This window comes from Ovis canadensis, chromosome 17, assembly GCF_042477335.2.
Source record: "Ovis canadensis isolate MfBH-ARS-UI-01 breed Bighorn chromosome 17, ARS-UI_OviCan_v2, whole genome shotgun sequence".
In the NCBI taxonomy this organism is placed as follows: Eukaryota; Metazoa; Chordata; class Mammalia; order Artiodactyla; family Bovidae; genus Ovis; species Ovis canadensis.
This window is the reverse complement of record NC_091261.1, coordinates 14,532,097-14,545,600: the sequence shown is the minus strand read 5'-3', so window position 1 is coordinate 14,545,600 and position 13,504 is coordinate 14,532,097. Positions and strand designations below refer to the sequence as shown.

General features: G+C 45.8%; 1 protein-coding gene across 6 annotated transcripts in view; it reads left to right on the top strand.

The window, feature by feature from the left end:
- Window positions 1-13,504, top strand: part of TMEM131L (transmembrane 131 like) — a 174,517-nt gene that overhangs the window by 78,325 nt on the left and 82,688 nt on the right. For all 6 annotated transcript variants that reach the window (XM_069557298.1, XM_069557297.1, XM_069557296.1 and 3 more), the window contains one exon: window positions 11,625-11,693. Coding sequence is in view for 4 of the 6 variants with exons in the window: in XM_069557296.1 (XP_069413397.1) it covers window positions 11,625-11,693 (69 nt within the window). In the remaining 2 variants the exon portion in view is untranslated. The remainder of the gene's footprint in view (window positions 1-11,624; window positions 11,694-13,504) is intronic.

The window sequence follows — 13,504 nt, the reverse complement described above, 5'->3', positions numbered from 1 at the left end:
GGCTTTTCTGAGCCCGCTCTGCAGCGCCTCTCCCTTGTGTGGGCTGTGCTCCCCGTGTGCCATGTGAGACTGGACGCCATGGGAGTTAGGAGGCCTTTTATTCTCCTTTGACTTCTAGGGTCAGACTGCCTTGGCTGAGGTGTAGCAGCTAGTGCAGCTCAAGTGTCGGAATTGCTGGGGTGGGATCTGACACTGCTGCTTGTTTGCCGGTGATGGTGGTTCCATCACCAGAAAAACTAAGGAAGTTTCTCTGGAATACGAGCTGAAATTGCTACATCCTATTTGCCTGAAAGCATTATATGTGAAAGTAGTAGCTTTTTCAAGCTTTAAATTTATAGAACCAATCTAATGAATCAAATTTTGCTGTGACCAATCCAGTATATTCACACTGCTATCCATCCAAAAGCATTTCCACGTCAACTAAGGTAACATTTAACTCCCGCTTAAGAATCAAGGCGGTTGTATTTTGGAAGTCATCTGTGAATAAATATGTAAGATAAGTGTATATTGAATATCTTTGTTTCACCATGTGTTAGGAAATAAAATTATTCTGTCTAATGATGTTTATATACCAAGTTCCTTATTGTTGTTCAGTCCCTCAGTCGTGTCTGACTCTTTGTGACCCCGTGGACTGCAGCACACCAGGCTCCTTTCCTCCACTGTCTCGCGGAGTTTGCGCAGATTAATGTCCATTGAGTCGGTGATGGTATCTAACCATCTCATTATCTGCCTCTCTCTTCTGCTTTTCGCTTTATTCTTTCCCAGCATCAGGGTCTTTTCCAGTGAATCAGCTCTTCGCATCAGGTGGCCAAAGTATTGGAGCTTCAGCCTCAGGATCAGTCCTTCAAATGAATATTCAGGGTTGATTTCCTTTAGGATTGACTGTTCTGATCTCCTTGAAGTCCAGGAAACTGTCAAGAGTCTTCTCCAGCACCACAGTTACAATGCATCAGTTCTTTGGCGCTCAGCCTTCTTTACGGTCTCACATCTGTACATGACTACTGGAAAAACCGTAGCATGGACTATATAGACCTTTGTCAGCAAAGTGATGTCTCTGCTTTTTAATACATACACTATCTAGGTTTGTCATAGCTTTCCTTCCAACGAGCAAGTGTCTTTTAATTTTATGCAATAGCTGTCTGCAGTGATTTTGGAGCCCAAGAAAAGAAAATCTGTCACTGCCTCCACTTTTTCCGCTTCTATTGACCATAAAGTGATGGGACTAGATGCCATGATCTTGTTTTTGAATGTTGAGCTTTAAGCCAACTTTTTCACTCTCCTCTTTCATTTTCATCAAGAGGCTCTTTAGTTCTTCACTTTCTGCCATTAGAGTGGTATCATCTGCATATTTGAGGTTGTTGATATTTCTCCCAGCAATCTTGAATCCGGCTTGTGCTTCCTCCAGCCCAGTGTTTCTCATGATGTACTCTGCATATAAGTTAAATAAGCAGGGTGACAATATACAGCCTTGTTGTACTGCTTTCCCAATTTTGAACCCATTGTTCCATGTTCGGTTCTAAATGTTATTTCTTGACCTGCATACAGACTTCTTAGGAGACAGGTAAGGTGGTCTGATATTACCATCTTTTTTAAGAACTTTCTAGTTTGTTGTGGTCCACACAGTCAAAGAGTTTAATGTAGTCAGTGAAATAAAGTAGATATATTTTTTTAATTCTCGTGCTTGCTCCATGATCCAATGAATGTTGGAAATTTGAGCCCTGATTCCTCTGCTTCTTCGAAACCCAACTTGTACATCTGGAAGTTCTTAGTTCAATGTACTGCCAAAGTCTCGCTTGAAGGGTTTTGAGCAAAACCTTGCTCGCATGTGAAATGAGCGCAATTGTGTGGTAGTTTGAACAGTCTTTGGCATTGCCCTTCTTTGGGATTGGAATGAAGACTGACATTTTCCAGTCTTCTGGCCACTGCTGAGTTTTCCAAATTTGCTGACACATTGAGTGCAGCACTTCAGCAGCAGCATGTTTTAGGATTTGAAATAGCTTAGCTGGAGTTCCGTCACCTCCATTAGCTTTGTTCCTAGTAATGCTTCCTAAGACCCACTTGCCTTCATACTCCAGGATGTCTGGTGTAGGTGAGTGAACACACCATTATGGTCATCCGGTTTATTAAGACGTTTTTTGTAGAGTTCTGTGTGTTCTTGCCATCTCTTCTTAATCTCTTCTGCTTCTGTTAGGTCCTGGCCTTTCTGTCCTTTATTGTGCCCATCCTTGCATGAAATGTTCCCTTGATATCTAGTTTCCTTGAAGAGATCTCCAGTCTTTCCATTCGGTTTTCCTCTATTTCTTTGCATTGTTCAGTTAAGAAGGCCTTCTAATCTCTCCTTGCTATTCTCCGTAACTCTGCATTCAGTTGGGTATATCTTTCCCTTTCTCTCTTGATTTCACGTCTCTTCTTTCTTCAGCTATTTGTAAAGTCTCCTCAGACAACTACTTTGCCTTTTTCTTGAGGATGGTCTTGATCACTGCCTCCTGTACAGTGTTACTAATCTCCACCCGTTGTACTTCAGGTACTCTGTCCACCAGATATAACCCCTTGGATCTATTTGTCACTTCCACTGTATAATATCAGGCACTTGATTTAGGTCATACCTGAATGGTCAGGTGGTTTTCCCTTTCTTCACTTTGAGCCTGAATTTGCCAATAAGGAGTTCATGATCTGAGCCACAGTCTGCTCCAGGTCCTGTTTTGCTGACTGTATAGAGCTTCTCCATCTTTGGCTGCAGAGAATATAATCAGTCTGATTTCAGTGTTGACCATCTGGTGGTGTCCGTGTGTAGTGTCGTCTCTTGTGTTGTTGGAAGAGGGTGTTTGCCATGACCAGGGTGTTCTCTTGACAAAACTCTGTTAGCCTTTGCTCTGCTTCATTTTGTACTCGAAGGCCAAACTTGGCTGTTATTCTGGGTGTCCTTTGATTTCCTACTTTTGCATTCCAATTCCCTATGAGGAAAAGGACGTGTGTGTGTGTGTGTGTGTGTGTGTGTGTGTGTGTTCAAGAAGGTCTTGTAGGTTGGGGCATAGACCTGGATTACAGTGACGTTGAATGGTTTGCCTTGGGAATGAACTGAGATCATCCTGTCTTTTTTGAGGTCTTACCCAAGTACTGCATTCTGACTCTCGAGTTGACTGTGAAGCCTGCTCCATTCCTTCCAAGGGATTCCTGCCCACAATAGCAGATATGATGGTCACCTGAATTAAATTTGCCCATTGCTGTCCATTTTAGTTCACAGAGGAGCTTTAAAAAATAGCTTGTTCCCTATGTCTGTGTGCCTGTTTCTGTTAGGGTTACCAAAGGGGCAAGGGCAGGGGATAAATCAGGAGTATGAGATTAGCGGATACACACTGCCATATGTAAAATAGATGAACAAGAAAAATTTACAGAATAGCACAGGGAACTATGCTCAGTATCTCGTAGTAATCTATAATGGAGAAGATCTGAAAAAGAATGTGTGTGTGTATATATGTATATATACATGAGAGTAACCTTGCTGTACATCTAAAGCTAACGATATTGTAAGTCAACAGTAGTTCAATTAAAAAAAGGAAATAGCTTTTTCCTGTTCAGATTACTAATGTCTAAATTCATCTGGGCACTTTGAGAAGTCAGAGTTGTTTTTTTGAGAACAGCTACTGGATTGCATAAACGTGCTTGGTCCACCTGTGGCCTAGGATAAGACCTTCATTCCCAGTCTCCAGTTCACTGATTGTCTGTGTGGATTTCTGCTTTGGCTCATGTGTAGCATTTGATCAAGACTGTTATTGCTGGAGACGTCTAGGACTGAATTACTTTTTCATGCTAACTTGTCTTAGAGCTGAAAGAGAGTGCAAAATGTATTTTGTATTTTGCAGGTTTAAAAATCATGTTTAATTATTTTAACATATAGTAGCCTGGGAAAAGATGTGAAATCTTCAACTCCTAAATGAGAAGCCATGCTTTGCTGTAAAGAGAAAGTTGGACCAGGGATAGGAAACATGAGCTTAATTACCAGCCTTTTCTTTTATAGGTTTTTGCAATGCTATTTAACCACTTGACTAAAGGAGTTCTTTATAGCAGGCGGACTGTGATATGATTAAATGTGTAAATCCAATTATGGTTTTAAAATTCTTTAGTGTGCAAATGAAACGATTTTTGAATGTAAGGTCCTGCTAGTGAGACTAGAAAGAGGGGAGCGCTTTGCATGGCGTCAGCGTGTGGGTCCCGGGGTATCTGTCAGCGTTTGCTATGTGTGGAGTTAGAACGCAGGGAGACGTCGCACTTCCTGCGGGGCTCCGGGCTGGGTGGGTTGGCTGTCACTCACCAGGAGGGGCAGACCATGCTGTGAACCGCTGGGGAGACCGAGGCAGATGCTGACCTCCATCCTGAGTCGCAGTTGGGGGTGCCGGGGGTGGGGGCATCTGCAGGATAGCATTGCCTCAGATGGAAACAAGAGTCAGAAGCTCAGCAGAGGAGTCCAGGCCACAGATGCACAGGCTTGGGAAATGAATCAGTCAGACCACAGGGACTGACTCTGGCTGATTTAGGCAGAAAAGGAATTTATTGAAGAGATGTTGGGCAGCTGACAGAATCTCGAGGAAGTCTTAAGAACCTGGTTCAGAAAATAAACAAGTAGAAAGGGGATTTAGTAGCTTGAACCACAAGTCAGAGTGTGTTCTGGAGAGAGACTGCCTGGCACTCACCGGCCCACTGCTGGCCGTGTGCTCATTTCCCCGGGACCCCCAGCCCACCCCGTGCCCATGTGCTCGTTCCCCCGGGACCCCTGGCCCACCGCTGGCCGTGGTGCTCATTCCCCCGGCCCACCCCATGGCCGTGTGCTCATTCCCCCGGGACCCCCAGCCCGCCGCTGGTCGTGTGCTCGTTCCCCTGGGGCCGCCTTCCTCCCCCCGCCCGCTGCCCTGCCTCGGGCCGGTGAAGCCGCCCAAGCCTGGGTCGTGTGCTGGCCCCCTGGCTGCAGGCAGGACCGCTGAAACTGGGACGGCTGGCCCTTGAGCAGCTCGAGTGTGAGCTGCCAGGTCCACTTAAACGTGCTTGCTTTCTATAAATGTGGACTCGATGAGCCACGCTTGGTTGACTCTGGTGCAGAACCGAGAACGTGGAGCAGATCCCAGGACCAGCTGTAAAGTTACATGCAGACTTGTGACTGTGTGGGGGCGGAGCCCCGGAGCCCCAGTGTTGTGCCAGGGTCACCCGTAACTGGCCCGTTCGCAAACAGCCCAGAAGGGGTGAAATCTGGGAATGGGGTAAGGAAGCTCTGATGATGCTGAACAGTCAGAAGAACCCAGATGTCTCTGTGGGAAGCATCACACTGTTGGTGAAGGGTGAGCCTGGAGGTGAGGGCCGAGGAAAGGGTGGCCTGGGAGAGGTGAGCAGGGGAAGAGGGCCTGGAGGGGAGCTGAGCGGGAGCAGCCACAGGGGGTGAGGAAGGCTGGGCGAGACTTCTAGGAACCACGGAAGGGGCAGTTCAGGAAGGAGGAGCTGGCGGAGGGGGTAAGCCAGCTCAGCACTCGGTGCCAGGTTGTTACCCTTGGCGACCTCAGCACAGCAGCCTCAGTGAGGGAGGGGCGGGCTGTGGGAGAGAAGTGGGGTGGGGCATAGATGGGGACGGGCTCTGGGCACGTGCTCACAGGCCCCTTCAGCCACCGAGTGGGCCTTGGCAGGTTGTTTTAAACGCTCAGCACGTCTGTGTCCCTATATGAAAATGTGTAGTAACAGACTCCACCTGGTACACAGGTATCCATGGGATAATCAGGTGCTTGGCACAGCATCCTGTATGCTGTAAGTGTTCAATAAGTGTGCGTGCTGCCAGTGGCACGTTCACCGGCAGTTTGACTGTGAAGGGCAGAAGGGGATTGGAGCAGGTGTAGAGCATCAGGGCCTCTGCTCAAGTGAGGGGCATGAGTAGGTGGAGGGGGAGGTGCGGGTGAGGAGAGCATCAGGGCCTCTGCTCAGGTGAGGGGCATGAGTAGGTGGAGGGGGAGGTGCGGGTGAGGAGATGGTGAAAACCCTGGGGCGGGCAGGGCAGGACGGGGCTGGGAGGTGGGGGGTCGTCCTTGAGGGAGGAACACCTCCTCTGTGGGTGGAGAAGGCCATCAGCAACTCACGGTACAGAATGATGTGGAGGACTTTGGTCCTGGCCTTGGAGGGCTTGACCACCAATGAACCAGGTGGCTTAAAACCCCAGATCTCTCGTCAGGGAAAGTGTTAGTGGCTCAGTCATGTTCGACTCTTTGCAACCCCGTGGACTGTAGCCCACCAGTCTGCTCTGTCCTTGGAATTCTCCAGACAAGAATACTTGAGTGGGTTGCCATTCCTTTCTCCAGGGGATCTTCCTTATCCAGGGATGGAATCTAGGTCCCCCTCATTGCAGGCAGATTCTTACCTGTCTGAGCCACCAGGGAAGCCTTGTCCGTGAGGGTCCCTCTGATACGCCACTATTGGTGTTGCTCCAAGAACTTCCCTTGGCTTCGATCTTGAAGCCCAGGCCTTCTTTTAGTGGAAGAAACTAGGTGACTTCCTTGGTGGTGCAATGGCTAAGACTTTGTCGCTTCCACTGCAGGGGCCCGGGTTCGATCCCTGGTCAGGGAATTAGATCCCACATGCTGCAGCTCAGACCTGGCGTGGCCAAATCAATAAATAAATATTAAAAAAAAAGAAGCAGCTAGGAAAATCTTGTCTTACCAAATGACTTTTTCTCCCTCTGTGGGAACTTAAGTGGTTGCTTGCAAGTTAATTTACCAGGAAGAATGACATTTCTAATTAAGTAGATATGCCTGTGTATTTCATATTTTCTCCTTTCAGTGAACTTCTGGGGAGAAGTATTTTTTTAATTTAAAGCAGAGAGCAACTGGTAGCACCATGATTATGATGTTGTAACTCATGTGGCTACAGAACTCATTCCATCAGTCCTGCAGCCTGGGCACTTGTGTTTCCACGGAAGGCCCTTGGACGAGTGGGTCCCAGGAGTCCTCACGACGGCAGTGCTGCTGGTGGCAGCTGCAGGTCTTGCCCTGAGGCCGCCCGACTGACTAGGGGCTGCAGGAGGCTGGGGCTTCCTGTATCCTACAGGGTGGGTGCCAGGCCACTGCATACAGAGCCAGTACTGAATTCTAGGACCCCTGGGAATGGCAGCTGACTCTCAGAAATCCCTATTTCCTGCTCAGGGCCCAGGGGAATTAATAGTGCAGGAATCCCTACCTTCCGAGAGGTTTCCCAGCTCTGGGATCTCAATAGGCTCAGCTTCTTAAGAGAAAAACAGCCCAGTAAGTGGCTCATTAAGGAGCTCATTAGCATAACCTGCTTTTCCTCAACACCTCAACATCTAGACCGCTGCAACCTTTTCATCCTCATCCAGTGCCTAAAGCCATTGTCGTGGTTGACCTTAAAAAAAAAAAAAAAGTGCTCTTTCTCTCCGCCCCTCCATTGGAACAGTTTGGCTATAAAAGGCAGCTGGCTGTAGGCGGCAGGGCTTGAGAGGCAGATGAAAACCGGTCCATTTAGGAATGTGGGCCCTGGGCAGCCCCACCCTCCCTTCGGTAGTCACTGCTGTTTCTCAGATCCCTGCTGGAAGGCGAGGTTCCTTCCTCCCTGGTGGGGGACGATGGCAGCCCCCACAGGCTTGTGGACTGCTGCGGTTTTCCCAGAGACCAGTGAGGCCTGGAGGAGAGGGTCCGGCGCAGGCCCTGCAGACCTCACGTGCTGTTCCCACTCTCGGGGTCCAGGCGCCTTCTCCGGGCTGCCCCCATCCGCCTGCCCCTTCCTCCCTGCTCACGCCCCCTCCTCCCTGCTCACACCCGCTCCTCCCTGCTCACACCCTGTCCTGTCTGCACTCCACTCTCTGCCGCTTGCTTGGCGCCACCAGATAACTCAGATGGCATTCTTCAGAGTGACCTGTGCTTCTTGAAGCCGTTAGCCTGGCTCGAGGCACCTCCAGGGTAGCTGTCCGTGGAGCCCCAGCCCAGAAGCCCTTCATGACTCTTGCAGGAACTTTCTCCTTCCCTCTCTTTGCACTGTCTTGATCTGTGAGTTTTGCCTGTTGGCATGTGAGCCTGGCCTTCTGCATCAGATCTGGAGGGGAGGGTCCTCTGACCTGGCTGCGCCCCTACCCCATGCAGCTGGGTGCTCTGAACTCAGGGGGCTGGTAGACTGGAACCAGCCCCTGAGCCCTGATGCTTGTTCCCAAGATGGGAGCCTTGGTCAGATAACAGCTGTGCATGGCCAGAACAGTTGCTTAGAGTTGATTCATTTTTATACCTGTTACTGGGCTGAATTTTTTAAAGTGTGTGCCTGATATTGGCAGATGGGTATAATTTTCCTAGGATGTAATCTGCATCTGAGCCCTTTTCTAAGGAGCTTGGCACATCCATCCCATCCCCCTTGAGGACGACCGAGGAGACCAAGCCTCGTATCACATAGGAGCTCTTGGCTGGCACCTTCTCATTTCACTTCTCATTTCCAGGGAAATTGTTTCTTCTTATACTAGCCACTTTTTTGAACTGTGTTTCTTTGTTTTATATAGAGATAAATAATGGCCAAAGTTTGTTTTTAAAAAAAAAAGAGAGAGAAGATAAAGTCAGATACTCTTAGGCAGAGATACTTTCAAAACAGCATGTGTGGAATTCCTTGCCCACGTGTCGTGCAGCTGAGGAAGGCATGGCTCTTTGCAGGAGGTGGGCGTCTGCAGAAAAAGTTGGGGGGGGACAAGGGGGTCCCTACACCCAGAGCCTTGCCTCAGTTGCTGTCACTGTCCTGTTCTGGCCCTGTGCCTGCCCCTGCTGAAGGTGCCAAGTAAGTGGTCTCTCTTTTTACACACTCTCCTTGTGTGACTTAATCCAGTTTCCAGACTGTGAAAGTAAGTTGAGCTAAAACTGACCAAAGGAGAAAGATGTATCTGTTCTGTGACTTTTAGAAGAAATACTGACATGGTTTTATTTCTCCATTCTAAGATCTCCGACTTCTTTGAAGCTGGAGAAATTATGGCTGTTTCTACCCTTTTGCTTCAGGTTGACCCTTAAATGTCTGACTTTCACTGAGTATGAAGAACTTCCCGATTGTGAGCTTTAGTAAACTCTGTTGTGGCATAAGACAGCCCGGGTTTCTGTTTCACTCATTCTATTCACAGGTAATCACTGCTGCTCCATTTGGGACTTCTAAATCCTAGGGTCAGCTCTGCTCCAAGCTCAGCTGGCCTCCACCTGTTGCCATTGCTTTTTCTGTTAGACGAGAGTCATCCTCTTAGTAACATGATCTGATAGGTATTGCATTATGTGCCAGGCGTGACGCAAAGACATCATTCTTTCATTTTAACCTCCTGAAAACTATAGGGCAGATCCTGTTGTCATTTTCATATTGCAGGTGCTAAGTGAGCAGTTTGTTCAGTACTAGATCGTGACGGCTCCAAAGCTGCTTCCTCTCCTGGCAGAGGAACTACCTTGGTTCCTTGGGTAGGTCACAAGAACTTGGATAGACTTGAACTCTGAACAGGGTTCATGTTTTTGACCCAGACAGATCTGCATTGGAGTTTTGGCTCTTCCTCTTAGTAGCTATGTGATCTTGGGTGAATTACTTAAGTCCTCCAAAGCTCGTCTTCATTCAGAAGTTGTGTGTGAAATCTGACGATAAATTCACCTTCAGTATATGAGGCATGAGGTGGACTGTCATTGACTCCTTCACTTTTTGCTAATACATCAGCCTGACTTTTCTAAGGTAATTTTCGGCCTATGAAGTTGCCTGCTTTCTTTCCTTTCTGGAATGCTGAGCCCTGGCCAGCTCGGTCTGTAGAGGGGGTGACTGTGGTGCCTCTGATGTTGGCAACTCTTTATGACCATTGGCCTCCTGTGGCTTTTCAGAACATTTCTGGAGGCAGCTGGGTGTGTTTGTGGCCTGTTTTTGCAAGCAAATCATGGAGTTAGTTTTGGCCTTTTAGGGTGTGAGAGCGCCCAGGAAATAGCGTACCTGTGACTGCCTGACGCGGGCACAAGGAAGGAAGTTGGCAGGTGGGAAACTGAAGTGCCACCTTTATTATTAATAAAGATGGTGCTGGATGTGGAGTAAAGGAGACACAGATGAGAGGACAGATGGGATTCTAAGGAGCGAGGGTGGAGGAAGGGAAGCTTAGGTGCAGTCAGGAAAGGGGAGGAGGAGAGGCTGCAGGCAGGATGCTCCATGGGAGGTGAGGGTTTGGACGGGCTCTCTGGTCTCTGCACTGTTGCACCTTCAAGACAGCCGGGAGCCGGCCTGCTGCGGGTCACAGCAGTTCTGCGGGCCGGCAGCTGTGGAGCTCAAGTGTCCACTCCGCCAGCCTCTGGATCGAGCTCGGCGCAGGGCTGCTTGTGGGAGGAGGAAATGAAAAGATTGTTATTTGGGAAAACTTGTCTCTTTGAAAACAGCTGTGTATACTACACTTAGGCACTTCTCTAAATCAAGTATTTTTGGAATACGTGGATTTTAAGATCTTGCATGACTCTGAAGTAAGTCAGAGAAACACAAATATATGATATATGGGGAATCTTAAAAAAAGGATACAAATGGACTTATTAATATTTACGAAACAGAAGCAGACTCACAGAGCACAGTTACGGATACCAGAGGGGAAGGTTGTGGGCAGGGATAGATTGGGAGTTTGGGATTAACGTATACACACTGCTAGATTTAAAATGGATTAAAAAAAATTACTTAAAAAGGTATATGACAGTTAATAGTTTCTTGATAGACACACATATTTTATATGATATATATTATATATTTGTATGTAGTTTTTATATGTCTTTATTCATATATATCATTGTGGCTTATTTTTAATGCATCTTTTGGGGTATATTAATTTCTGGTTTTTGATTCTAAAGGAAAATGAAATCATAATAATGATTAACAACTGCTGAAAATATGACCTGCTGTGTGATATTTTATTTGCTTTGTTAATCTTAAAGATACAGACTTGGTGATGGTTTCAGTCTGAAGGGGCAACCCTTGCTCCCAGTCCTTTTCCTGGTATAACTAATCTGATGAAAGTAGAGGGCAGAGCTCCTTCCCTCTCCAGCCCCTACCCTCAACGCCCATCCCTGTGTTTTTTCCTGATTTGGGGCTTGTGAAAATGGGTATGCTTCCTGAATTCATCCTGAAATGAAGCCCATTCAGGATCGACTCCATCCCCATTTTTTATCTGAATGCTTATAAAAGCTGTGCATTAACCATAATCTAAGAGTACCCTGGGCTTCCCCGGTGGCTCAGTGGTAACAGGAGAATCTGCCTGCCAGTGCAGCAGGACACTCTGGTTGGTCGGGAAGATCCCCTGGAGAAGAAAATGGCAACCCACTCCAGTATTTTTGCTGAAAAATTCCATGGACAGAGGAGTCTGGTGGGCTACAGTCTGTGGGGTAGCAAGAGAGTCAGACAAACGTTGGCGACTTAAATTTTTGCAGCTGTAGAATTATATTAGACTTCAAATAATTTAACTGTTAACATTTTATCATTTAAGATCTAGCTCAAACTCATGTTTTAGGGAGTAAAATTATATCTCATGAGAGCTATCAGTCTAAGTATATAGCCTCTTAACTCGGCATTCAACAGAAGCATACAACAGACAAAAGTTAATCTGTGTTTTCTTTTCTTTTTAGCTTCTCAGACAAGCTATTTAGTGGAAAAGGCTTACATTTTCAGCCATCAGTTCTAGATTTTGGAGTTCAGTAAGTATTTTCTCCTTATAATTTTTAGCAATTTATTACTAATACTGTTTGCTTTCAGGATATTTTTTATATATGTATGATACTAAATATATTTTAAATAGATAATATAAAGAGATGCTGTTCCTAGAACTTGTTGGAAGGAACTTTTTTGTGAAAAGGAGAGTATGAGAATTGTTTTAGTCCTTTCTATAGGTTTTAATAAATATGTGTTATAATTTAAGTCTGTGGTATTACATCCTTGTTTTTCTGAAACAAAGCAGGCTATTTTTTTAAATGAAAAACTCTATGTATCAATGGTTGCTGAATTTTTAAAATTAGATTTACTTATTCGCTTGTTTTTACTCCTCCTTGTGCCTTGGGATTCAAAACTGGACATGCACTGGTTATTGAGATTGGGGTTTTGGGAACAGGTGGGGAAGACAGCGTGGAAGCTGTAGTCCCTTTCAGTACATCTTGTTGAGAACCACGAGATGAAGGAGGTGACCTGAGTGTCAGGTGAGGGACTGGTTTGGGAACTCAGAAATCAAGGAAGAGAAGGATGCGGTTGTTCTCAGGAGGGCACTCCAGGCCTCATGTTGCAGTGAAGTTAAGAGGTGAAGTGTTAGACTCACTGGACGTAGAATTTTGCTGTACTGAATAGATTGTTTCATGTTAATAGAGTTTCAAGGTGGAAGTAAAAGAGTGTTCCAGGATTAAAAACTCTGCTTGTTTCAGCATCCTGCAATATCAGTTTTATGGAGAACTTTTCTGAGTTGCAAAAAAAAGTTATGTGAGTGAAATAACCGTGGTGCTAGGAGAGCATCTGGGGTGAGTTAGCGGTGCTCGCCTGGCGTGTCCTCCTTCATTCATCTGGTTTCCTTCTTTCCATTTCCTTCTGATCGGCAGAAGATCAGAGCTGCAGTGAAGAATAATGAATTTTAAATTTAGAAGTACATTGTTGAACTTTTTAAGGAGAGTGTATAAAAGGAAGACGTGATAAAAGTGCAAGGGGAACTCGCTGTATTTACAAGATTCTGGGCATCTGCCTTTTTTGTTTTTGAATTTTTATATTTTTACTCTTACGTAAAGCATGAGATTTTATAGTAAAACCTCATCAGTTTCAATTTCCAAGAGATTATTTTACTTCTGTCAAAAGTATGGTTAAGAGAACTCGTAATGCAGGACCTACTTGTGTATTGTAGATTGGTAGATATCGTAAGAGGGATAGCAGTAAATACAGTTAGACTGTGATCAATTCCAGTTCATAGGACACTGGCTGTCTGTAGTATGTTTACTCTGTCAATATAAAAATTCTGCAGTCAGTGCCCATATGTTACTTAGCTCTGCACATCAGTTCCTGGTTCTGATAGCGGTAAGTCACGTTGAAAAGAAATGTTTAAAAGGTTACTAAGTTTTAGACTTGAATCACCTTTGGATGATTCAGTTTTGTTTATGTAGTGGTTTACACTTTTAAAATGCAATCTTATCTCTTGTGAGTTGAGTCTTACATCAATCCTGGAAGGACAGTGGAGATAGGTGTTACCTGAAAAAGAGAGAATTATTTCCAAATATCTCTATATATTTGAGCATGTACTATAGATGCTCATATATTTGGGCTGAGAAATAATGCATTTTTTCCCAAGGTTATTGGTTATTTCACTAGAAGTGGCTTTGATTTCTAAGCCAGTATGCTCTATGCTGTTTTCTCATAACTGAGATCTGGGATATGGTTATGGGAACATTATTTTTTGCTAAAGTGTAAAACAGTCATTCAGTGCTAACAAAATACAGCCCCCAAAATTAGTCAGGTTTTATCTTACTCCTAACAAATG